Source organism: Cyprinodon variegatus, unplaced genomic scaffold (assembly GCF_000732505.1).
Source record: "Cyprinodon variegatus isolate N-32 unplaced genomic scaffold, C_variegatus-1.0 Scaffold29, whole genome shotgun sequence".
Classification (NCBI taxonomy): Eukaryota; Metazoa; Chordata; class Actinopteri; order Cyprinodontiformes; family Cyprinodontidae; genus Cyprinodon; species Cyprinodon variegatus.
This window is the reverse complement of record NW_015150482.1, coordinates 668,775-695,862: the sequence shown is the minus strand read 5'-3', so window position 1 is coordinate 695,862 and position 27,088 is coordinate 668,775. Positions and strand designations below refer to the sequence as shown.

General features: G+C 35.9%; 1 protein-coding gene across 1 annotated transcript in view; it reads left to right on the top strand.

The window, feature by feature from the left end:
* LOC107100037 (transmembrane protein 132C-like) overlaps positions 1-27,088 on the top strand; it is a 212,967-nt gene that overhangs the window by 75,100 nt on the left and 110,779 nt on the right. The window contains exon 3 of the mRNA XM_015398385.1: positions 11,936-12,860. Within this exon, the coding sequence (XP_015253871.1) occupies positions 11,936-12,860 (925 nt within the window). The remainder of the gene's footprint in view (positions 1-11,935; positions 12,861-27,088) is intronic.

Sequence of the window (27,088 nt, the reverse complement as noted above, 5' to 3'; positions counted from 1 at the left end):
ATGGCTTTTCAAGGCAGAAAAGCTTAAAGGTTTTGTTCCCGGCGATGGCAAAGTGCTGCTCATTGATGGAGCTCACTACCTCCAACAGGAAAGGGATGACATCTCATTGAGTGAATTGAAAAATAAAATATTCCTAAAGCTGTCAGAAAAAAAAAGAAAAGAAAAGCTGCAAAAGCTGCTGAAATGTCCCCCTAGTTATGTAAAACAAATACCCAGATGTGTTTTTTTTTTCTTTGTTTTTTTATTTTTCTCCAATTTCTACTGGTTTTCTGCACAACAGAAATATGTGATTTTGAAGCAAGAGGTAGTGGTCTAGATTTTAAATGCCTCTCTTTGCAGCAGTTACCTTTCAGTCTGAACCGAGGCCACTTGTGGTGAACCAAACCAGCTATTGAAGAAATGACAGCTTTCAGGCATCTCATTCTCAGGTTTGTTTAGACCTTGTAATTTCTGCTCTCTGCATATCCATCCTCACAGAGAAAAATGAAGGCAATTTAAGCTCTGCCTTTTGATGCGTCCTTCATGGAAATGTAGGCATTTTATTCAAACATCAGCAAGGATGACAAAACAACAAAGATGGCAATACTTAACAGAAATTTAATAAAGGAAGAAAACATTTTCTTTGAGTAATCAGTGGAACCATCAGTTTGGTATTTACAGGATTCATAATCTATGCCATTAAATTGTTAATCAAAGATGTGGTTTTCCATTTCAAATAAATATTTTAAATAAAGATGGATTCATAAAAAATATAAAATTTTCCTGTATCTTCAAATTAACCTTCCAGAATTCACACATAACACCAAGTAGAGAATTGATGGGACCCTACAACATTGGGAGCTAAGCCCAGCCTAAAACAAGTGAAATAAAAAAAGAAAAAATGGTACAATCCACTTTTTTTGTGTTAAATTGTTAGGAGTCTGGGGAAAAGGACAAACATTTTATGATAGCTCCTTTTTAAAATGTATTAGAGTTTGCACTTTCTGAAAATTTTACATTTGATAAATAAGATCTGCTTCTAAAGTTCCTTCTTAAATCTCTGTTTTTTTTTAATGAATGACACTGTTCAGTTTCTAACGACTAATTTTCTAATGACTTATCTTCTGACTAATTTTTCCATTAGTCGACTAATCTTAAGGTCTAATTTCATAAAAAAAAAAAAAATTACTTTTGGGGGTTGGCATAGTAGCCACTGGATGGTGATTTTTTTTTTTTTCATTCTATTCAAAATCCATTGTCGTGGTGTATAGTGCAAAAAGAGTTTCACCATATTTACTTTACTTTATCCCTTTATTGGGCACTCAGTGATATCTTTGAAAATCAGAATTTCAAGCCAATAGTGATATTGGAATCAGGACAAGACCCTATTACTAACATTCAATCAAATATGGATATTTTGATGAAAAAAATGAATGTCAATGTAAAAACAAGAAACACCAACTTTTCAGAATATATTAAGAAAATAACAAAACTGCGTTTTGTTATTAACTAAGAAATTCAAACTAAGAAATTCAGGAAAAACACTGAAAGAAACACATTTTTTGTGGTACAACATATCTTTAGAGTTATTAATGCTGATACTGGCACTTACATCTTTTAGTTTATAAACGTAAATATAATTGTTAACTAGGCTTATTAANTTTTTTTTTCTTTGTTTTTTTATTTTTCTCCAATTTCTACTGGTTTTTCTGCACAACAGAAATATGTGATTTTGAAGCAAGAGGTAGTGGTCTAGATTTTAAATGCCTCTCTTTGCAGCAGTTACCTTTCAGTCTGAACCGAGGCCACTTGTGGTGAACCAAACCAGCTATTGAAGAAATGACAGCTTTCAGGCATCTCATTCTCAGGTTTGTTTAGACCTTGTAATTTCTGCTCTCTGCATATCCATCCTCACAGAGAAAAATGAAGGCAATTTAAGCTCTGCCTTTTGATGCGTCCTTCATGGAAATGTAGGCATTTTATTCAAACATCAGCAAGGATGACAAAACAACAAAGATGGCAATACTTAACAGAAATTTAATAAAGGAAGAAAACATTTTCTTTGAGTAATCAGTGGAACCATCAGTTTGGTATTTACAGGATTCATAATCTATGCCATTAAATTGTTAATCAAAGATGTGGTTTTCCATTTCAAATAAATATTTTAAATAAAGATGGATTCATAAAAAATATAAAATTTTCCTGTATCTTCAAATTAACCTTCCAGAATTCACACATAACACCAAGTAGAGAATTGATGGGACCCTACAACATTGGGAGCTAAGCCCAGCCTAAAACAAGTGAAATAAAAAAAGAAAAAATGGTACAATCCACTTTTTTTGTGTTAAATTGTTAGGAGTCTGGGGAAAAGGACAAACATTTTATGATAGCTCCTTTTTAAAATGTATTAGAGTTTGCACTTTCTGAAAATTTTACGTTTGATAAATAAGATCTGCTTCTAAAGTTCCTTCTTAAATGTCTGGTTTTGTTAATAAATGACACTGTTCAGTTTCTAAGCCTACAGTTGCCACTAATGACAAACTTTATAACGACTTATCTTTTGACCAATTTTTCAATTAGTCAACTAATCTTAAGGTCTTATTTCATAAAAAAATCCCACTTTTGAGGGTTGGCATAGTAGCCAAAGGTGGAATTTGTATTTATTTATTTTTTATTTTTTTTTATTCCGTTCAAAATCCAGTGTCGTGGTGTATAGTGCAAAAAAAGTTTCACAATATTTACTTAACTTTATCCCTTTATTGGGCACTCAATATCAGAATTTCCAGCCAATAGTAATATTGGAATCAGGACAAGACCCTATTACCTTTGTAACATTCAATCAAATATGGATATTTTCATGGAAAAAATTAATGTCAATGTAAAAACAAGAAACACCAACTTGCCAGAATATATTAAGAAAAAGAACAAAACTGCGTCTATAAGAAATTCAGGAATAACACTCTGAGAGTGAAAGAAACACATCTTTTGTAGTACAACATATCTTTAGAGTCATTAATGCTGATACTGGCACTTACATCTTTTAGTTTATAAATGTAAATATAATTGTTACCTAGGCTTATTAATTTTTTAGCTTTGCTTTTTAACTTTTCAGTTAGCTTTTTACCTTTTGTCTTGACTTGTTAACTTTTTTCAACTTGTTTTACAGTAGTTAATATATCATTCAAGGGCTCATCTAATTGATCAAATGCCAAAATAAGATGTACAGCCATGTAGCAGGATCTTTGCTGAATGGCTGGATATAAATCCTGTGAAGGGGTTGACTCCATTTGTAAGGGGTATGCAAGTCATCAAAAACGGTAACTTGCACTATACAGGGTTAACAAATAGTTGTCTTGTTGAAAGACTTTCTTACCTGATGTTTGGATGCTCCGCACCTCAATAAAAGTTCAATGATACAATTAACCTTTTCCTGTCAGTTTAGGTGAAGTTCCAAGTCTTTATTGTGCTGCTGCTGTCCCAAACTCTTTCTGATTTGAGATCACTGATTGAGAATTGCACTTTGAAAAATCCAAAGCTTCAAATATTGATTACCTAACCCTGCATTGATCCTCGACAAAATACCCTTCCTGGCCTGTCTGCTGTGTTCCTTAACCTTTATGATGCCATTTATTCCTTCATATGTTCTAACACACTAAGTTTACCAAACCTCAAGGGACTTGAAGGATTTTGGTTGATGCTATAAATTATAATTCAGATTTGTATATTTGTACACAAAAATAGAAGAGAAATAGTTTTGTATTACTTTACAATTTTGTTCTGCTTTGCATTGGTTGGTAAGACTAAGGTTAAAGATGCATGAATATTTTTGCAGGGTGCTATATGTCTCTATACATGCTTATCAAAAAGGGGCTGATGCTAAGGTGAAAAATTCTCACATCGAAATTGAGAGTCGGCTGGCAGAAATGACCTAAGAGCCTGTTTGAAACTCAAAGAGTTATAAGATTAACCCAAAGTGAAAACAACTCAAGCTTTGAAGGAACACAAATTCTTGACTTATTGCTGATATCTGTAAGAAATAAAGCACTGCCCCATCCATCTCAGTCAGGTCACAATACTTCATTTTTCCTCATTTCTCTGAAAGGGGAAAATATGATTCTCTTATCGATTGCTGCATAAATGTGTTGCCTAGTGATGAAAGATGAGATGTGCTTTGCTTTTATGTGATCTGATTAACCCCCAGCTGGGATCGGGCTCTATGCTCTGCCCTGGCTCTCCTATGGTGTCAGGGTCTGTGTGTTGGGCACTTAGAGCGATTAGTGTTGCTTTGTGTTTTGTTTGTCCAAAGATATCATTCAAGACATTTTATTAACCAAGGGATTATTTTGCTGTCAATTAGCCTTCGGTAAATTTAAGGCAGGCCACGGCTAGACTGTAAACATGTGATTAATAGCCTCTTACCTTTCTTCCATATTTCACCACCAAGATTTTTAGGGACATAAACTACCATTTTTTTTTTTTTTTTCTTTCAAAATGGTTCGTTGTCTTAATACATATAAAAAGTTATGTTTTTTCTTAATATAATTTTGTGCACAGATCAACGCCAAGATTTACTTTTGTTGTTGGAGTTGCAAAGCAATATTGCAATTTTTAAAAAGAGTATTGTCATAAAAATGCTTATGACGAACATGCAGATGGGAGCTAAGAAGCCACATAGGAAGTCCATATTTAAAGTAAGATTACAATTTGATCAAATACAAAAGGAGTGACTGAGGAAAAATTACAAAACACACTAAAATTAAGAAATAATCTAGAAAACTGCTGGCAGAAGTAGGCAAACAGAACTAAGGAGTTAACATGAAATAAGAAAATAAGGCAGGAACAAAACAAGTTAAAGAAGACCATGATCATGACAAGTACAACTCTACTGCAAATCTACATAAAGGTGTCTACCAAACAAGTGCATGATAATATGGGGATGCTTTTCTTCCGTGGGAAAGGGAAAAGTGATCAGAATTGATCATGGTAGAAAGCCTAGCTGAAGGTTTAAAAATACATTAATGCCTCTTTTTTACCTTGATGGTTACTCAACTTGTAGCCTATATGGAAAAGGAAGTTGCATATGAAATTCTTTGCTTTCTCAAAGCAAGATGTTTTGGTTATTTTCATTGGCAAGTGCAACAACCACCATTATTGTTTGCTTATTTGTTTGTAGTTTTTCTTTCTGTTTTTCAAATATTCCATAATGAGGTGCCGCCAAGATTTTTGGAAGCACAATTAAGGTAATGTTTACAAATCAAGCAGTATCTTTCATATCTAATTTCTTGAAGACCTTACCTCTTTTAGTGAATTCTGATAGATGTAATGCTGTGAGATTATTTGATTGCTATAACAATTCTGTTTCCCTCAAAATAACATTTAGTGGGAAATAATGACGACAAATTAAAGTAGTTTTAGAGGCTTTTGACTTTAAACTGATCCTGGTTAAGACCCACTTTGTCTACTGTATCTTATCTAGTCAATTTGTTATTAATAACTTTTTCCACTTTCATTATTAAGCTACTTAGTAAGGTAATAATGATTCTCAGGCTTTTGTGGGATTTCCTGTCATGTAACAGATGCCTATTTCAAGACAAATCCTCCTCTGTCAGCCACATTTCTGGTCTTTATACTCTAAGAGGTTTTTCTCTTCCTATCAGAAGTTATACAGTTTTTCTATGTTTTGAAGCTTGTGTAGATGTTAAAACAGGTGAGTACTGAAAGAATAAGAAACCCAAAGATTTTATTAGAAAATGCAACTTTTCTGACTGTAGTTAAAATGTTCTGTTCAAATATATTCATTCTAGGTCATGGTGCCCACAGGACTTGGAGACTTTCTCATTTTTCAGTTTTTCTATGTACATGAAAGATCCTATCAAAAGCCATCTTTGACAAAGCTCTTAGTCCTTGACTCTTACAATGGTAATTTCTCTATGTGAGCAGGAGCTGACATTTATATCGAGACCTCCAAGAGTTGAAAATACCCTTTTCATTCCTTTCTTCCACGGATGAACATGGGAAAGTTACCCCGCGCTCTGGCCGACAGCAGGTTTGCTGATGATGAGTTAGATCCCCCAAGCAGTTTCTCAGCAGACCAAGGCCAGAGACTGCGTAAATGTTTAAAAGTTAGGAAATGCCATGTAAAGATCAAGCTTTAATGTTTTACCTTGTGACTGTACAAGAAAAACAAAATGTGATGAAAAGCCTTTAAATGTCAGTGATGGAAGACAAAAACAGGCGCGTTTAGCTTTAAAGCACACAATCAGCTGTGCAAAAAGGCTCCAGCTTTTCGTGATGCTAAACTGATTGACATAACAACATCAGCAAACAGAGGAATGTGTGGGTTTATGTTTTGAATGACTTTGATTTCCTTCAGAAAGACCTTGTCTTTTCTCTCATTCAGAAATTTTAAATAGCTGCTTGCAGACATCTAGTTCTTTTTATAAGTCCTGGAGGTAGACTTTGAAATTATGACTTTTAGATTTATTCATATATATATATATATATATATATATATATATATATATATATATATATATATATATATATATAAAACTCTTCCTCACCCTTCACGGGCGGTCTCCTGTTTTTTTTTCTCCAAGCTCAGGTCCTCTACCAGAGGCCTGGGAGCTTGAGGGTTCTGCGCAGTATCTTTGCTCTTCCTAGAACTGCCCTTTTCTGGACCACGATGTGTGATGTGTTTTCAGGGATCTGCTGTAACCACTCTTCAAGTTTGGGGGTCACTGCCCCGAGTGCCCAAATGACCACGAAAAAAATATATATATTTCTAGTGAACATCTTATAAAAAAATACCTAAACCAAAAATAATTCTGACAGGTTTAGGTTAAAAACTATTATCCATTTTTTTATCTAAGTATATGTATTAATAACATATTGGAGAGGCCAAATTTAGAGTCCCATCATCAATCTCTTAAGAGGGCTTGGGTGACAATAAGGCCTTTAAACCTCTGACCAGGACCTCATTCAAATAAATTGTCAAAATATCAGAAGAAAAATTCTTGTGAAGCAAGTATTATCATTCATTAATCTTGAGCTGACTTCTGATAATAATAAAAAATATATAATATTAGCCTGCCAATGAAATACGAATGAAAGGAGATCACTATAATTTTTGTGAATTCTTCCTTTTTTTTACATTGTTAGATGATCTTTTATGCCTATTTTATTTTCTATAATAAATCATCTTTAGGGTAAAAAGAAACACGAATTTTAATCTAAGACATTTAAAGATAAATTTAACAAATGATTGACGTGCAGTAACAGCAAACAAAACGTACCCATTTTTGTCAGGGATGATTGATGCTGATGCTGATTATATTAGTTCTATCCTAAGGCAGCATGTTATAAAGCCGCAAACCAATTTACACATGCACCTTAGGTTCTTTTTCATTCTGAAATCGCAATGCTGAATAGTCAACATCTTAATCTCAACTGCAATACCAATTTCTTTTCTTAACAATTTCCCTAAAATAAGACATCCTTCATGGCTAGATGTAAACATGTCATATTAAAACCTAATATGTTTGATCAGGGTGGCAGTGGATGCAAAATTCACTCATGGTGGTGTATAATGTTAGAGTGAGAGGGGGAGGAGAATGAGAGAAAAAGGCAAGATGAGCGGATTATCTTTCTTGGGTGAAATTCCTACTTAGGTCGCCAAGGATAAGAGCAGGTGATTATAAGCAGTGGTTTGATGTAAAGCCACAAGTCTCACTCAGAGACAGAGATTTTCAGGGCTTTATTTTAAAACTTCTCTTGGTGGTATGAAAAAAATCGTAATCCACATTAAAACAACTTTTAATCATTCATTTTGTGTTTTAAAGCTCTGTGGCTCGCATAAAAAAATTGATTACATCTTGAATCTGATTTTAACATCTGCCTAATGATCAGAGGATGCTGTGATGACACTGTTTAGCCAATATCCTTTAGGGCCGTTGGTATAAAAAAATCCCAGGCAAGACTTTATAGATGGGAATTACCATAGGGGTTAAGTTATCTGTATAAATCATTCCCTTTTTTCATTTGAAGCTACTGTCCTGCAGGCATGATTAACAAGTATAGTAGCTGCTGATATGAAATCCAAGGGCAACCCCAGGGCTGCAAATCACACAGTTTAGCCTTTCCATTTGCTTAGTCCTGTCAAAGCAACAAAAGGAAAAATAGATCTGAAGTAAAAAAAAAATTAAAAGGTTTTTATTTTTGTGATGAAATATTAAAATTTGTATCCATGCCATAATAAGAGGAAACTAGGACAGTGTGTCACATCTCCCAGAGGAGAGGATAGACAGCTAAATCCTCTCATTCTGCAGCATGATCCAGCATCATCTAAGCACTTGGCTGCCTCTTGACATCGGTCTCAGTCGTATCTTTTTTTTTCTCCTTTTCACACAATAAATAGCACAGGTTTCTACACCCTTTACTATACTTTTTTTTTTAGAAGTGAGGAGTCTAGACATGTGGACCATTTCTTGGGAAATAATGCAGCTGCTCTATATTCATGATTTGGTTTTGTTTTCTGTTTATTGTTGATGCAAATGAATGTGGAGAAGAGAATCGCATCGTGGCCTGTGAATCGTGATTCCAATCGAATCGTGACTTCTTTGGCGATACCCACCCCTACTTAGAATAATGAGAGAGGTCTGTAATTAGGTTTGGCTGTTTGTTTTCTCCTTTCTTATAAAGGTTAGTCAACACAACTTATGCTGGATGCAGGCATTATTCTAAACAATTCTTAATTATTTGAAGGGAATGTGTTAGGCGGCTGATCGTTTTCCTTGCCAACGATGCCTCTGTCTATTTTCATGTAGATAAAAACCTCAACAGGTTTACTAACCCGTATATAGGTAGCACCAGCTTAAAGATAAGGTCGCTCAGTCATCTTGGCGGGGCAAAGAGTTGAGCTCCACTTTGAGCTCTTCATTATAAGGAGTCAGTTGAGGGGGTTTGGGGTCTGATCAGAATGCCTTATGAGTATAGCTGAGGCCTGAACTTTACCCCTGAGATAAAGGAAAGACAATTGATGAAAGGATTTCTTACCTACAGCATGGACGTTTAAATACATGACATTTTATTTTGGAGGAATTGTAGTTAGTTTGTTATAAAGCTCTTTGCAAGTTAAAAACAGAAATTTAACATAATAGATATATTCTTTCCCCAAGAAAAATAAAAAAAAGTTTTGTCTGAAGTCCATTAGCCAATGTTTTTATTTGCAAAGACATATTTTAAAAACAAATTTTTTTTCTGTTATCCTTTTTCAAGATCCGGCGTCCTTCATCTTTTATATGTGTCTCTGTTTTAACACCCCTGTATCAAATGGTTGAAATACCTTTTTAGTGTGTTGTCAAGTTCTCCAGAGTACTGCTAATGACCTGATTACTTGACCCAAGTCTGTTAAAGTAAAAGAAAAAAAAAAATCTGCAGCACATTGGACCTCGAGCATTGGAGTAGAAATTCTTTGATCTAGGTCAGGGGTCGGCAAACCAAACTGTTCAAAGAGCCACATTGAACTAAAAAGACAAAAAACAAATCTGTCTGGAGCCGCAAAAATATAAGTCTTATATAAGCCTCATATGGCAACACGGGCTGTTAGTGTATTACTGTAACCCACTATAAAAAAGGACTACGTGGGCTTAAATATATAAGAAGCATTCAGGATTAAATGTTCATCCTGGAGCAAATGTCACATGATGTGACTACTCTGCTGTACGATATTTGGTACTTTAAGTTTAAATTCCAATGCAATATTAATGTATTAGGTTTTGTTGCATTGATGAAATTATAGAAACATGAAAAAAGAAATCTGATGTTTGGTGAAATTATTTTTCATTTTGAGGATTTCGGGAAAAAAGGAAGAAAGGTCACATACCTGCATCAGAGCGCTACCTGTTCAATCTATGAACGGTTCTCTATGCTTGCAACACAGTTAGCAGCAGTAGTGGAGTTTGGAGATGCAATCCACTTCTTTAATCTATCTTTGCTCTGCTGAAATTAATTAATTAATTAATGTTCTGCAATCACACTTTTTCTCTCACTTTTAACTTGGTGATCGGCTGCATATTTAGCATGCCTTTCCTGGAAATGCCTTTGCAAATTACTCTTACTTACTATTCTTTGGCAACGTCTCGTTGTCAAAGCAAACATGCAGTCAATCCTTCCGCATTGGTGATGAAAGCAAATGATTCAGTCCATTCTTCTTTGGATCCTCTGTTCTCATCAGCTATCTTCCCCTTTGGGATCCATGGCCCAAGACACACCCGCCGCTTTTTTCCAACATCCAACATGCCTACCACAATTTTTTACTGAAATAGAGTAAAGTCCAGTATTATAAAATCTATTTTAGGTCAGGTTTGGAACCTTTATTTGAAGTACTTAGTTTATCAGTCTGTTGTTGTTTTAGAGCTGCTGCTGTTTTGAATTATTTTCTCCATCTGGCCAGCTGGCCATTGCTTTCTGGCCAACGCCTGTCACAAATCACTACAGCCTCACGTCTACTCACAACATGCAGGGACAGAGACAGAAAATCAATTGGCCTTAATGGGCTTCTCCATCAGTCCAAATATCTGAAGTTTGATGCTCAATGGTGGAAAGACAGATGGTTAGGAGGATTTACAGGGTAAGGTGATGGAAGCTGGGCCTAAGGTCATGCAAGGATTGTTTTCGTTAAGTGAAAGTGCTTCGAAAGTGTTGTGTTTTTGGTAACAGCTATTAAAGCAGAACAAGTTGATACAGGTGAGACAGGTATTTTCAAAAGGGAGTAAAAAAATAAAGCAGTATTAGCCAACAAAATTTTTAAAACTTTTTAAACTAATCGTTTCTGTTATATCAATATATAAAAAATTAAGATTTTTATAAAATTCTTATTGTATTTTTAAGAATCAAACCCCTGTAATTATTACTGAGCAACCTTTTTGCACATTGACTTTCATTTTCCTCCATGGCATACGCTGAACATTACTGGCATATACTTAGAGTATGCATAACAAGGCCAGAACTTGTTTCCCAAGCCTGTGTCCTGAGGGGAGCAGTCATGTGCACGAAAGCGCTCAGCCTGCATAAAAAGATTTAATTAATTGCGGTATTAACCTAGCTGCTGTTTACCACCCACCAAAAAAAATAATAAAAATAATAAATAGATAAAAAAGAAAAAAGAAATAAAGAAGGTTTGCAATCACTGCAGATTCTGCGTCATGTCTGCTTGGAAGTTTGTTGGTCAAACTTTCAGTTGGAAGACTGGCAGGTCTTACAGTTTTTATCACTTCTTTTAATCACATCAGGCTCTCAAACACGTTTTTTTTTGGCAAAGTAAGCATAACTTAAAACCCATTTTTTCTGGATGAATAACTCAACAATGGTATAAGTTTACTTTGAACCCAGGGAGCAATGTGGGGTTAAGGGTCTTGCTCAAGGACCCAGAGTGGAGGCTGTGGGGATCGAACCGCATACTTGCAACCTTCTAAGAGCAGAAGCGCACTGCTCTAACCCACGAGGACAACACTCCCCTCAACACAGAACATGTCAGAACATAACTTAAGTAGCACTCCCTCCTTACTTAAAAAATAGTCAAACAATAATATATCAGAATATTAGGTTTAGAGTCTGAATTTCATAATTTACTTTTACTTCACCTGATGAATTCACATGCTGATATCAATATGATTGCACTTTGCTCAACAAACGTTTTGCAGAGAAATACGGTGTGAAATTTTATAATGACTGGATCTTATGCTGGTGAAGATTCTAAGTCATCGAGGTCATAGTCGTTCAAAAAAGTAAAAAAAAAAAAAAAATCTACTGGACTTTTTTTGCAAGTTTTAAAAATGTAAATTTGGAAACAAAGTCCATGGATTGGTTTTAAACTTATTTTGGATCTGGATCTTATGGCAAGAAATCTTTTTTAAAATTTATGGAAAAGTGATTGTTTTTTTCTCTTTTTTTTCAGTGATGGACAGCAAGGTTATCTTTGATGGCCTGCAGAGGTATGGTCCCACGCCAATGTATCTGCCGGTTAGCTACCAGCTCATCAATGCTGAGTCAGCATTCTTCTTACTGGAGGCAAACCAGGACATTATGAGGAATTCTAGCCTGCAAGCACGAACAGAGTCCTTCTTTATCCATCAGGCTCGGCAGATGCCCTTTGTCAATGCTAGCTACGGGCCGCTCTCTGTCCAACAGCCAATTCCTTTAGAGATGCTACAAATACTGCCAGGTCCATTTAATACACCATCCCTAACTTTGTCATCAGCACCAACAGCAGAAACTTCTTCACCTCTGTTTACATTCAATTGGAAGGTCCACACATACATTATCAGTGAACAGATTCATCCCAGCTGGCCAAAGGTTCAGGTGTTGTTCTACATAGCAGGCAGGGACTGGGATGATTACAGCACCATTCACAAGCTACCCTGTGTCAGGATGTTTGCCTTTCATGAGACTCAAGAGGTGCGTGGCACATGCAGGCTAAAAGGCGAGCTGGGAATTTGTGTTGCTGAGCTGGAGCCTCTGGCCAGCTGGTTCAGCCCACCTACCGTGAGGCCCGGCAGGCAGCGTGAGTCTGAGCAGGCTCAGGGTACTCCTGTGGAGCTCTACTATGTAATTCAAACCATGGAGAATGGAGACTGCAGCTCAGAAGACTCTAGAAGAGGAAGCCCAGTTCACACAGAACAGCAGAGGCCTTTGGGCTACTTTGCAGGCCACACGCCTATGCAGCGCATTGGGAGCGTCAGACTGTTGCAGCCGTTATCGGAGCTGAAGTTGGACAATAACTTTGTGGTAATGGCTCCATCAAAACCCATCAGGCAAAGAGAGACAGTTTCAAGTTTTCTGGCCCTGTCCACGCTTTCATCAGTGCAAATTTTCACCCTCAGGTGAGTCATCTTTTATTTGTGTTATTGCTGTTTTTCCCCTTGTGGTTTGAAAACTTTTTTATAATGGATTGTTTGAGAAAGATTAAAATAATGGGTTAACATTTGATTTATAATGTTCCCACATTATGTTTCCTTTTCCTCCTTCTCCCTCAATCAGTGATATATAGCAAAAGCAGCATCCTAAAGACATTAGAAAACTAGTAAAATTGATGGCACATCTGACCATTATTATAGATTTATTTGCATTCGGAAATGGGGAAAAGGCAAACTCAAATGCAATCCGAGGGTTTATGTATGGTTTCCTTTTACCCTTAATACAGAATGAACAGGTTCCCTTTTATCTTAGATAATATTAAGTGCTGATCAGACAGATATAGAGTAATAAAAAAAAAAATTTCTATTTAGTTTGCCTTTCAGTTATATTTTTGAATGATTCCTCTTGAGGTAACTGTACAACAAACAAGTCTAAATAAATTAAAAAAGGAGCAATTAGAAACACAGGTTTTAATTTATTTGTGTATATTTTCCAATCTCAATAATTCTAAAAAAAAAATGTACATATAGGCCTAGATATTCAACTTCATTAATTAATATCTTCTTTTGAATTTCACTTGAATTCTTCATGAACCTTGGAAAATAATCAGCTTTATTATATCAGTAAAAGACACAAATTAACGTTATGTTCATGCCAATGCTAAGTACACTAAATATTCTGCACCAACGACTAACTTAATAAAATGGTGTTGTGACCATATTTTTTAATGTTTTCACATTGCAGAAGATTTACTCCCTTAAACTGCACAGTATCTGAGAACAAAAATGTGATGGATCAGTAGTTTATGGAGACAGTTTGACTTCATTCTTAAGCTCATTAGAGAGGTACTAGAGTGGGTAAAGTCATCTTAACTGCAAATGTGAGTATCTGAAGTTAATTAAGGTTGGATGAAACTTTAATTACATCTTTGTGCTCTCTTTTATATACCCTCATGTAATTGTTATATACACTTAAAAGTCTGGAGTCTTGTTGTCCCTTTTCTACTCAACAAAGGTACCACAAAGATTGACTCGCAAAGTTTTGCTTTCAAGCAAATGACTATTCAATTGAACTTTGATTGTTTTATGTTTTTTGATTGCTTTTAAGATATAAAAGCCATGCATTTTGGCTTGGCATTTTTCCTTCCTAAAATCTAAATCATGGCAGATGAATCAGTTAGCAGTGTCAAAGTGAAGCTGCAACAGAGAGCTTTGGCAATTTGTCAACCCTGGGTGAGCCGGAAATCTGCCAAAAAGCCTCATTGGTTTTTGTCTCACTCCAATGATGATGAACTCCCATAAAGTATTAGTGCTCCCACTGTGTGTTTGTCACATTTATCAGCGTGAGTGCAAATGGGAACTTTAAAGGCAGCACTCTGCCTTTAGTGCCTCTTTGCACCAGTGTTGCATACCATTCGTTTTAAGTTTTTTTTGTTTTTCCTTTGGGAGAGCAATGGTTTAAAATGCATCAAAGATATCTCATTAGTAACCAAAGGCTGAGACGTTAAAAATGTTTAAAAACCCAGGCAATTTCTGCACTGCTGTATGTCTATCTTGCCAAAGTTCAAGAGGATATACCTTATGCTGCTTGTTCTATCTTTCTTTTAGCTTGAATAACATAGTGACCAAGTTTTACCTGATCCTGCACATCTCATTTACATTTTAAAGCTCATGATATTTCCTTGATGAGGATGTACATTTACGTTACGTATTAACGAGGTGGGTTCATGGTGCAGTCTTTGTTTCCTCTGCCAAGGAGGTTTGCTTTTGGGAGTTTGTTTGTGTGTCTGTCTCTCTGTCTGTGTACAGGATAAGTTGAGAAGTTATGGATGGATTCTAATGAAGTTTTTATCAGAGCTATCCTTCCTGCTAAAGAAAAATCAATTACACTTTGGTGATAATACGAATAAATATCTAGTAGCAGGATTTTTTAAAAGAGATTCTCTAATTTTCTCTAGTATTTTACTGAAGACAGAAACACAAGAAAAAGGGGCTTTGTTGGTATGTTAGCAGGATTTTATGGATTTGTTTTTGCCAGAGGTGCGCCTTGTGCTAAGGAACAATTCATTAAAATTTGATGATTATCCACATCATGTATGAGTTTTAGTTACAAGTCAAAATTTCTGCAAAATCAGCTGCTTGGCAGAGGTCTGTGCTCTTCGTGTGGTTTTCTAGTAGTTAGTCTGTGGTGTTTATTCTCCTCCTTTCATCGCATGTATTTACAGCCTGTCAGTAAATGTTTGCCTTTGCTGTAGTGTGGCTTTGATTTTGGACAGTTTAATTTAAGTACCTTTGGTGTACTTTTCTCAGCTGTATCATTAACTATTCATTTGTCGCTCACTTTCTTCCCCACTATCTTTACTTCATGTTTTATCCATCCTCTACCTCTCATGTTCTTATTTGACTTGTGACAAAACAATATTAGAATTTCTTTTCAACAAGTGTACAGTATGCATACCAGGACTCCTGTGAAATGTTTTAAGAGGTTTTTATCAAAAATGTAACTTTTTTTAGGGTTTTTTTTTTTTCTATATGAAACTACTTATTGGACGGAATATTACAGTCTGGTGCAGAAATGCAATTGTTATGCATGAATTACAAACTTTATGAAATAATGAATAATTTAGTCAATGAACCAGCATGCTGGGTTTGCTGCTAAGTATATTACTATCTGCACAAAAGCAAGCACTTCACTGATTCTCTGATCCTGCTAAATGTTTATACCACTTCCCAATTTTACATTTCTACAACATGGGGACATAATGGACAACATGAATAGAATGTTGTTGAGTGAAAAAAATACATTTTCATATTTGTTTGTTTTTTTTGGATCAAAGAAATTTGAAAAGTGTGGCATGAAAGCAGTGTGTAGTCCATCCGAGTCACTACTTTCAAAACCACCTTCATGACCCTTTTTTTGTGTCAGCTTAGTCAAATTCAGTGGAGGGCATTTTTTGACATGCATTATCAAGTTTTGCCACAGATTTTCATGGAGGTTTATGTCGTGACTTTGCTGATGTTTCTAAATATTTCTAAAATCTTTTTCCACCTCTATTGGATTTTCAATTTTTTTTTTCAACCAGAAATGATTTTTTTTTTTTAACTCCATCTATTATCTTGCCTATTCTGATCAGCTTCCTTTATCCCACTGCTGAAACGCATCCCAATAGCTTTCCGCAATTGGTTTGAGTTTGATAAGGTAACTTCTTGCCAGATTCACAGTAATCCAATTAAGATAAATATAAATAATAAATTCATCTTACTAAAAATGTATCATGGAGTAAAATGAGGATTATTTTCAGTTCTTTTTTTAAGTGTTCAATGTTTTGCTGCATCCCCTGTTTATCAGGGAGACTGTTACGTAGACATGGTGTAGCAGAAAAAAAAACACCCATGGTTTGGAGCTTAGTCTGGGGGGGGGGATGGGGACAGTAAGATTTTGTTGAGTGGAGACCCTGTTGATGACTGGGAAGTGAGGAGTTCTTTAAGATATAAGATAAAGCTGCCATGTATGCATTGTTAAGTAAGCAGATATATCATATATTAATTTTAAGGGGGAAATAGGGAGCCAGAGAAGGGAATGAAGGATAGGAGTTGTTTACTTTGTCTCATCAGAATCTGGGCTGCACTGTTTTGAATATATTGTAGCTTATGGATGTGCTTGGATGGTGTTTCATAGAGAGGTGCATTGCAGTAATCCATTCTTAAGGAAATGAGAGCATGGGCTATTTTTTTCTGCACTGGATAAGAAGAGAAGTGAAGGGAGCTTACAGATGTTTTTGAGATGGTTGAAGGAAGCCCTATAAAGGTTTTTAACATGTGTTTGGATTATAAGATGGGGGTCAAATCTTACACTGAGTGAACATCTTTGAAACAGATGTTCCAGCCAGGGAAGATTGTGGTAGAGATGGATAAATAAATCTGATATAATTTATCTAGCTTCTGTTTTGAATGTGTTTGATTTCTGGAAATTGGGGTTCATCTAAGTTTCAACCCTTTCAAGAAAAGTTGTAAAAAAGGAGACAGATGATATTGAAGATAAAGGAGGATGCGACTGAGGTTTAATGTCTGCATAATGGTAGACTAAATCCTGTGGTGGGTGATAATGCTACCATGGCGGAGCATCTAAAGGGTGAACAAAGTGGGGCCAAGGACTGAGCCTTGAGGGTCTCCACAGTAGTAAAGGCATATTCTAATTTCTTAGAGATGTACATAGGAGCAGAACCAACAAGTCATCATGTATTAAATTGCAGACAATGGAGGAGGATGCAATGGTCCATGGTCTCAAACATTGTTGTCAGGTGCAGGAGAACCAGTACTGAAGGAGAGCCAACATGAGCACGGCGGAAACCGTAACAATTAACAATCAATGTTATTAAAAATGAGGCGGTGATGTAGGCGTGCTGCTACAAACAGAAATTTGCATTTGTGCCATTTGAAATGTTTTTTTGACCAGGTGAATATTGACATTTTTGGATAGAGGTTTATGGCAACAACTTTATTTCTGATCAGCCTAGGATGTTTGTCAGTCTGCATAATTCTGTTTGTGCAATTATATTATTTAAGACTTTAAGGGCTTCATTTATGTATACCAAAACGTTGAAATTTTCATATTTAAAACTGCTTGATAACTGATAATTCTTCAAACAAAATGTAATACAGATGGTGGTTTTACTAAAAACTGTCAAGATATTAAAGAGCTTATGGGATGCAGATACATTTGCACACCCCTTATTTTGATCCTATAGTGTTCATCGCAATATGTACATTTACTGACAAGAAAATCAAAGGTTAACTTTCCTTTAACTGTACATATGGTCCAGTGGCCTTTAGAAATATACACATGTCTGTCCTCGCCTATAGCCATTACTGTATGAAAAACCTGCTTGAAATTGCATAACTAGAGAAATTCCTCAATGTTTTCTGTTGGCTTCAATTTCCTGCCACTGACCAAACGAGAAAAGCAGACATACACCGTTGACAAATGGGAGATCTTTTGGACACAGCAATTAATTCAGACTCTGTGAATCAATTTTCAAATAGGGAAAAGGCAAAGGAAACAAGAAGTCCATAATAATAGTGATTTATTGTATAGGCTTAATATTGACTTTCACATATATCCTATGTTACCATTTTGTTTTCAGTTCAATGAGACATACGTTTTGATATAGGTCAGGCTCAAACATAACTTTTAGTGGTTAATTTGGTTGAAAATGCAAAACATACTTTACTTTTGTAATACTGCATTAACTCAGAGGGCAAAGGTGGCTCATTGATAAGTGGTTTGATGTTATGAGGCACTGCCATTTATCACTTTGTTAGTGTTTGATTTACAAAAAAAAAAGTATTGATTTTTAAGTAATTTTATTTATTGAGGATAAAAAACATACATCTCAAATTAAAAGTATATTATTACCTGAAACACCTATTTATATTACAGTGTAATGCCAATGTAGGGATACCTTTTTTCCTTATATTGTTACAGGTTGATAGATGCATTTGTTCAGCAATTCATTAGTGCTTTGAGTGACCATGGCTAAAGATCAAGTAAGGCACATGCATTGCTCCCTCAATGAACTATTCATTGTTGATTTTTTTTTAAATAAATGTTTGTTTTCATTTAAAGATTTACTTGCACCACATATCTGGGATCAGTTGGACTGCTGTATAAGCATTGTTCTACAATAAACTTTTTTTTTGTTTGGAGCAGTTTAATTTGTAAAAAATGACAAATTATGATCCTTTATTAAACCAAAAAAACTCAAAGCAGCATTCTGCAGATGAATGTTATTTCAACCTGAAAAAGTCACACGGAAAGAAAAAAAACAATTAGAAGAATTTTATTGAGACAAGTAATTTAATTTTTGGACCTCAGGCCTCGACAGGAAACATCAGCGCTGCATTATGTTTTGATGTGAATTAACAGGAGTAAAGAACAGCGATCTTTCCCCCCCAGGCCTGAAACTGGTGGTGGAGTGGAGATAGATGAAGTTGGTCAGTCTATAGGTGGCTGGCTGGCAAGGCGGTGTGCTTGAGCTGTATGGAGAGATCCAGTGGACTGCGTGAGCTGATGCTAGTGCTTCTGGACCTGGAAGATGGAAGTCCAGCTGGGATAACACAGGTTGCAGGAAACTGTCCATGATGAGCATGAAGCGAGAGTGCAGAGGAAAATCTCCCCATTGGGAACAAACCTCTGGCAGAACCAGGCTCAACTTGGCAGTCTTTTGCAGGACCAGTTGAGATGAGACAGAGAACGCAGTAAGAGTCCAGGAGGAATGGCACTCTGATGAAGCTTTAGCAACGATGGTGGAGGAGGTGCTGGAAGTAGGTTGAATTGAGGTCAACCGAATCAGTCAGACATTGCGCAAGCACTGCCTGCGCTTTGGGTAGCAGACTAAGTTGAGGATTTGGAGACCTTGTAAGGTGAACTCTGGATGCTGATTGGGCTTTTGTGGAGGTGTTGTTCAAAGCTGATTAACTTGTGTTGGAGGCGGACGAGGGTAAGTAACCAGTTTCTTCAGTTGAACTTCCGCCTAGAGTTCATTTATCAAAATCACATAACCACAACAGAGGATGACTAGACAGTTGGACATTTCTTGAAATCATTAAATTAAATTTTATAAAAGCCATCATGAACTGACACGCAGCAAGTGAAAACGTCCTGTACCAAACTCTGTTCCCACTGGCAGTTTCTCCAAATCCTAATTTAAAGTGCCTTAAAATTAGGCCATATTTAGCTGAACAATAAGACATTTTAAAATATGTAATATATTTACATTGGTACCTTAATGCCAAAAAGCAGCAAGCACCTCTAAAGAATGGATTCAAAGATTTTCTATTTAACTAATAGCTGACTCTCACAGGATTCTTCAGCCGTAATATCACCACAAATGGAGAACAGAAATGCAGAATGCAGGATTCTTTGATAATTGTATTTTGCCGTCTGTGCTCTTTTCTGCCGTAGTCATTGTCACACACTTGTATTGACTTACAAATAATATTACACTTTCAAAAAGTGCAATTAACTTGAACAAATCACTCTACTCTACATTCAGCCATTCATGTACACACTCACACATGATGGTGGCGAGCTACATTATAGCCACAGCTGCCCTGGGGCTCACTGACAGAAGCAAGACTGCTGTACACTGGTGTAATCTGTCCCTGTGACCACCATCAGTAATTTGTGAACAGAACATTAAACTGGAGCCTTCTTTTTGTCCAGACCAACCAACATAAGCAAAGCACTTTCCTGGGGTGAAAACACCCTCAAGAAGTGTTCAGAAATCTAAAGGAAATGCAATGTAACCCTGGTTCTCCAAAAGTAAATGTAAAGAGGAAATGGATAACTCAAGACCCTTACACAATTCTACACTCACACAAATTGATTTACAGCTTGTTTCATCTTAACACCACAGCCAACTAACCAAATATCAAGAGAATAGTTTATTGGCATTTTTTATTGCATGGATCATAGGATAAGTTGCTTTATTTGATCTGATCTAAACAAATCTGATGTGGCAATTAGTCCCAGTCACCTGAAAAACAAATAGACCACGATAAATCTTTACTTCTACTTCTACATTTCTACCTGCAGACACCCATACACTAACACACACACACACACAGAGCTGACCTAAACCAGCCAGACGTCACGCTGTGTTTATCATGTTAAAGGCCCCCTGTGGAATCAGTAATTCCCTGCCTCATTAGGTAAGGAGAGAGTGGTGTAACAGGTTGCTAAAGATTCTCAAGCTACTCCTTATTCATCATGCAAATGAAAACAGTATTTCCTCCTCAACAAATTAACAGGCTTTTCAAAAGATAAATTGCCCTAGCTGTATTGTAATTTTGACTAAACAGTCCAACATATTTCTGCTGAACCCCTAAGGGAGCAGAGTTGCTGATGAATGCAAATTAATTTCTAAAATGTGAGAGTGTAAAGGTAAAATAATTTTCTTTTTTTAAAGCTATGTCAGTCCAAAATAATTTATTTTTTTATTTGTGAATTTAGCAGGCAAGTGCGGCTGAAAGGCGTATTTTAAAAGTGGGAAGATTGGACATGTTTTGGTTTAAGGAAAATATGATAAGCAGTGTTTATTCACAATATGACCAGAGTTTATGTTTACAGATACTGCATATTACCTGTTCTTTTGTAGCTGTTTTTTTGGCCATTGTTGGCTGAAATATCAGCAGCAGAAATAAATATGTTTTCTACAGTGTATTAGAGTTATCTGGCCACTCTCGTCTGTGATCCAGTTCTTTGTTAAAGGTCACCTGAGATAGGTATGTCTCTTTTCCATTTTCATTCTGTGGTTATCTGTACTTTCTCTTATATTTTATCTGTCGCTCTGTCTTGCCGTCTCCCCCTTAGTTGTTCTTTGCAACCATTCTTTCTCTGTAAATGTGTTTTGTCATACCTTATCTCTAAAAATGTCTTCTGTATTAGTAGAGTTACACGACTCTGAAGTCTTCCAGAACCGAGTTCCAAATCATATAGCAATGGTTGCAAAAAATGCAATGAAAAAGACTGAAAGAGAGCTACAATAAATGCAAGCTGACAGTAAGGAATTCTGTGGAGAATCATCAAACCCATGCAACATTCAGCATGTTGTTTTGAGCCATTCCTTTCACTGGCCTTAAGCCATGTTGGTCTGAGTGTTGCTTCAGTTGGATTGTGGGTCAGCTATTGATCTACAGATATAAGCTGGTACTTTGGAACCAAGCCTTTATCATCCTATAGGGCTACCAACACTGTGGGTGGATAAGCCTTTAGCTGCTCTAGAGGGTTGTGGTGTGTGTGTGTGTCAGTGTCTACTGATAGATGTGATTTGTTTGTGTCTGTAGGCTATACAGATTCATATGATCTCTTCAGGTCCCTTTTTCGCCACTAAAATGGCTGATGGGTAAAATCACTGGAAGACAAAAGGGTAGAAATTGGGGAAAGAATGACAGGTTTAAAAATGAAAGAAGAAAATCCACTTTTAAAATGTAATAAACTAAACATTAATTATTTCAAAAGAGGAGCAGTTATGAATAACATCTAAATGCCAAGTGCCAACAAGAGACTAACGCTCAAGAGATGAAACTGTGAAAAATAAATCAAGATATGAGGATTGGAGATTTTTTTAACTAGGTGATATCAAGTCTGAAATCAAGGCTGAATATTTTTTAGCTATAATATTAAGAATCAGTTTGATTGGCTGCCTCTTTTTATCTGTTTTAAGCTGTTCTCTCACTGTTGTGTCCTGATATGTTGAGATGTCATCCTGCATGTGAGTGTACCGGGGGACAAAATGTGGAAAATTCACAATGTCCTGTTTTATCATGATGTTTTATGCTTCTTATGTTTTTTTTTTCTTTGTTTCTTTAGCTGTAGTCGTATTATATCTTCTGTTTTGTAAAGAGCAAATACATAAAATAGATAGTAGAAACCTCAACACCCAAAAACAGCATGGAGCACTTCAGACAAAGTACTACACAACATCTGCCTCTGTTCATAGTGGAAGATCCTAAAAATGTTTGAAAGCACGCATATATGTGCTTGTAAAAATATTTTTTGACATGCTGTGCTAATCATTTGTGCATCACAAGTCATTTACTGATATTTACCTTGCAAATTATTGGTACAAAGATGTTTTAACAAGCTCTAATACCGGTGTTAATAATTGTAAGTGTAGGGCAGTTAAAACCATGCCAGTGGAAAATTACTGGTAAATAATAAAATAGGTCTGTACTTATACAGAGCTTTTTTAAGCTTTTTAAGAACTGCGTTCAGTCATTCACATTTTCATGCACACACTGAGCTACAGTGCAGCCAAAGCTTCCCTTGGGCTCACTGTCAGAAGCAATAGTTCCATACACAGACACCACCAGGCCCTCAGACCACCATCAGTAGGCAATGCCGGTGAAGTACCTTGCCCAAGGACACAAGCTGGGGTTTAAACCACTGACACTTTGGTTATAGGACAAACCCCAGCATCCGACACGACTGTCGCCCCATTATTAAATCGATAACAAGGGCACAAAATGATGCATTGTTGATGTAAATCATCTTACCACTTACAGCTCTGTGATAAGATGACAAAAATGAAAATGGACAAAAGGAAAAACACCCAATTTTGTATTCAAAATTATCTCAGAGAAAAAAAAACAGAAAGAAAATAACAGTACAATTGTCAGAAACAAATAATAATATACATAAAAAAAATTTTGCACCAAAACTTAATGACTCATTTCACATTTCTTTTTTTTGCATCTGACAAACAGATTAAACTGTAATAAGTACAGCGAGTGGGGTGACAGTGGCGTTAGATTCGCTGCAACTGGAGGGTTGTCACTTCAAGCCCCAGCACCGGCTTTCAGTGCCATTGTGTCCTTTGGCAAGACACTTCACATGCATTCCCTACTGATGGTGGTCAGAGGGACTGGTGGCGCATGTGTACGAAAAATTCTGTCAGTGAGCCCCAGGGCAGCATGTGCCATCATCTGCCAAAAGAAGGCTCAAATTTACTGTTTTGTTTACAAATTATTAAAGGTGGTCACAGGGCCTGATTGGACCAGTGTACGGCAGCCTTGCTTCTGTCAGTGAGCCCCAGGGCAGCTGTGGCTACAATCTAGCTTACCACCATCAGTGTGTGATATTGCGTTTGAATGGGTGAATGACTGAATGTAGTGTAAAGCGCTTTAGTCAAGTCTCCTGACTTGAAAAAGCGCTATATAAGTACAGGCCATTTACCAAGTATTCTATTGTACAAAAACCTTTTCAATACAAGAAGAGATTTCTTCTCTCCCTCCCCTATGGGTGGATCTTGTGTCCTTGCATTAATCATGCCGTGCGTGCATGGATCTTGTACTATGTGTGTTTGTGTGGATTTCTTTGTGCTGTGTGAACCGTTATGTGCATGTGTGGATCTTGTCCTGTGCGTGTATGAATCACATACGTGTATTTGTAAAAATTAAGACCGATCTAGCTCCACATAAGTGTAATTTACTAGAGTTGATCAAGGCATTGCAAGTTTGTTCTTGTGCTTTTAAACTACAACACACTCACTTCAAACTCTTAGATGGAAAAGATTTGGGTGTCTTGGGTTGTTATTTAATCAGTGTTTTATTAGGAATTTGCCATTTTCTTTTGTTTTATTCTTTCACCTGTTTCTCCTCAATAAAAAAAAATCAACTAACCTTACATTGAATATTTTTTAAATAAAGATTTAAATATCTAATATAAATATCTGAATGTGACTCACACTGCCACCAACCTTTGGAAACCCAGACTGAAACTTGCAACAAGCAATTTTTTCAATGTTCCATCTCAATCTACAAGTGCAAGTATACTGCTAATTAATATGTCAGAAGGAAAATAATTATGTCTTAGATATTTATTTCCTGCTGGTTTGTTTCAAGGACTTGAAAGGGATGTGGAGTGATGAGCGATGGCAACATAAAAGAACTAAAGCACTTGGTGACAGATTTCCCAGCTGAGATGTCAGCATGCTTTTTATATTTGTTTATTTTATTCAGTGACAGAGGCTTTCAAACATAGCAGGTCGTTTCTCAAGAAAAGCATGTATGTTTTTCATGAAGTTCTGCTGAGATGACTAAACAACTGTTACGGCATCAATGTTTTTGGTTAAAACAGAAATACTTCCCCATAGAAATGCTTCCCCAGCCACGATGATGGGCAGAGTTTAACTACAATTATTTTATCTGTCTAGGAGTAAGCAGCTGAAATCGAAGAGCAGGCAATATGTGCAACATTAACATTAGAAGAAAATGTTTCTCTAGTCTATTCAGATCAATTGTTGTAAATTTTTATTTATTCATTTTTTTTTCTTCAACAAGTTGTATTTAGTGATCATTTTAAGCAGGAAGGATCTTCTTTCACCTCCCATCTTGCACCGAATCTGTAGAAGTATTTTACTAAAAATAAAAACACTGTTGGTGTTTTCGGCAGTGGATGCTCACTATCGTCCCTGATCTTCTTCATTTTATGATGAGTTCTTCATTGTGAAATCATCACTAGAGGTTCTATAAATGTTTTCAGAATGGAGCCAGCCTTTTTTTGTCATTTTATAGAGTTTCATTTCTTCTCTGATGCTGTTACACCAGCAAATGGGTGTAGAAGATGCAAACTCTCCACAACAGACCTACAGAGAATTTGTTACCTATTTTAATACAAATTAGTATTAATGCAGTTTAATACAAATACAAATTTAATACAAATTGTTTTAGATTTGTGTATGAATAATTGCATGAGAGGGGATGCAAATAACAAAGCATGCAGTTTTTAAAACATTAACTTTTAAGATTAAACAAAAAAAAAAATAAACCAGATATTAAAAATCAGAAGTTGCTTAAAAGTAAGTAGTAGTTAAACCTTATCTTAGACATGACGTGCAGTGAAAAAGTTGACAACAGACAAAAACAAAATACAGTGCTTCATAAAAGCTATTATTCCTTTAACAAGTCCACATTTGGACATTTTACAACCAGAAACTTGATTTCTTTCATGGGAGTTTATTTGGCAGACCAACACCCAGTAATGAATCATTTAAAATTAGAAGGGACATGGTTATAAACATATTAAAAGTGGAAAAATATGAATAGTATGATATGAAATCATATTTATTGCCTTGAATTGAATCTTTCTGAAGACACCTGTCATTTCAAGTATTACATAGCAGTGACTCTACAAGTTTTGAATGTAAGGGATTTAATATTTTGCAGTAAAACCACCTTAACGGTATGCTCTCAAGACACAAACTGGGTTTGATATAAGCTATTTAGTTGTAGGTCTTTGGTCTAAAGTCACCAGAGTATGCTTGTTTTGTACATTTTCTATATGGCTTCTAAATCCATGCAAGAGTCTTCAAAAAATTTTTTTTTGGGGGTTTTTTTTTTTTCTTTTTACTACAATCCATTAAATCCTGATTTTTATGTATGATAAATAAATGTGAGTATAGATTCCTTCAGTTTTAAAATGAGTATCTTGGGTGCTTCTCTGTTTAACGAGTTTAGTCTGATGGGCATGACTTGGCTGAAATGTCTGGTTTTTATTTTAAATGATGAATTTAAAGGCACCATGACATTTTAAAAGCCTCAGATCTTATTCTTTGACTTAGTTTGCCTTAATTTTCACCAAAGCTTTTTTATGAAATTCTATTTGCTGTTATTAGATGAAATAAATAGAAATGTACACCGTACATTTTATTTTGCAAAAACCTTTCGGACATTATAAATGCCTTTCTTTCCGTTTTACATTCACCCAGTATTTTGTGCCAAAATCCCCCAAACCCCACAGAGAATTGAGCTTGTAATACAACAAAGGATGTCAAACTGCAGCGGCCATGTATAGTTTTGGGTGGCACTATCTACTGAGGCAACACTCAAAGGGCAGGGCAGAATTCAGCAAGTTTGCACTATTAAAGAGAATGTCAACTACAAATAACCAATCATATTGTGCTTTTACTTTTAACATTTATGCCCTTGATAAGGTCAGTTAATGTCTAAATGATCAGTTGTCTCCCCCCTAGTCTATTATCGTTTGTCTCTTGGCAAACAGTGTTCGACTGCTGCTAGGTAGAACAGACCCAGCATTGTCACTTCGCAAGGCTTGCTGCAGAGAGACTTGGTCTTTGCTCAAGGGAGTTTTGTACACACAAACAAACACACACCTACATAAATATATCACACACTAACTAAGAGAACACACAAACAGAGGAAACATCCCAAAGGGAATTCTCCCTATAAAGGGATCAGTGTAAACATCCACCGGCATTTGAGGTGTTAGTGGCCTTCTGAAGTGAGAAACATGCTGAAGGCATGGTGCTGCTTCATAGGAACTGCTAGTATAGAGGGATAGAGGAATGTTGGAAACCTTAGGAAAGCTAATTTAAGATCAACAATAACTTTTGTTCAAATTAGTGATTAGGTTTTTAGTTAATTCAATGTATAGAGGTGGTATCTTTTTTATAGTTTTTTTTATTTATTGTGCTTATTGTGAGCTAAGTTATATCTGTGTGTATTAGTATAAGATCCAGTAATATTGTGCATATGGTTAATTCTTCGTTTTTTCTGTTTCAAAACAGAATTGCAAAAAGAAAATAACTGTGTTGGTGTTTTTTTTTTATTTTTCTATTTTTCAAAACCCCAAATGCAAAAATCTAAAAGGTGTTTTTTTTTTTTTTTTTTTT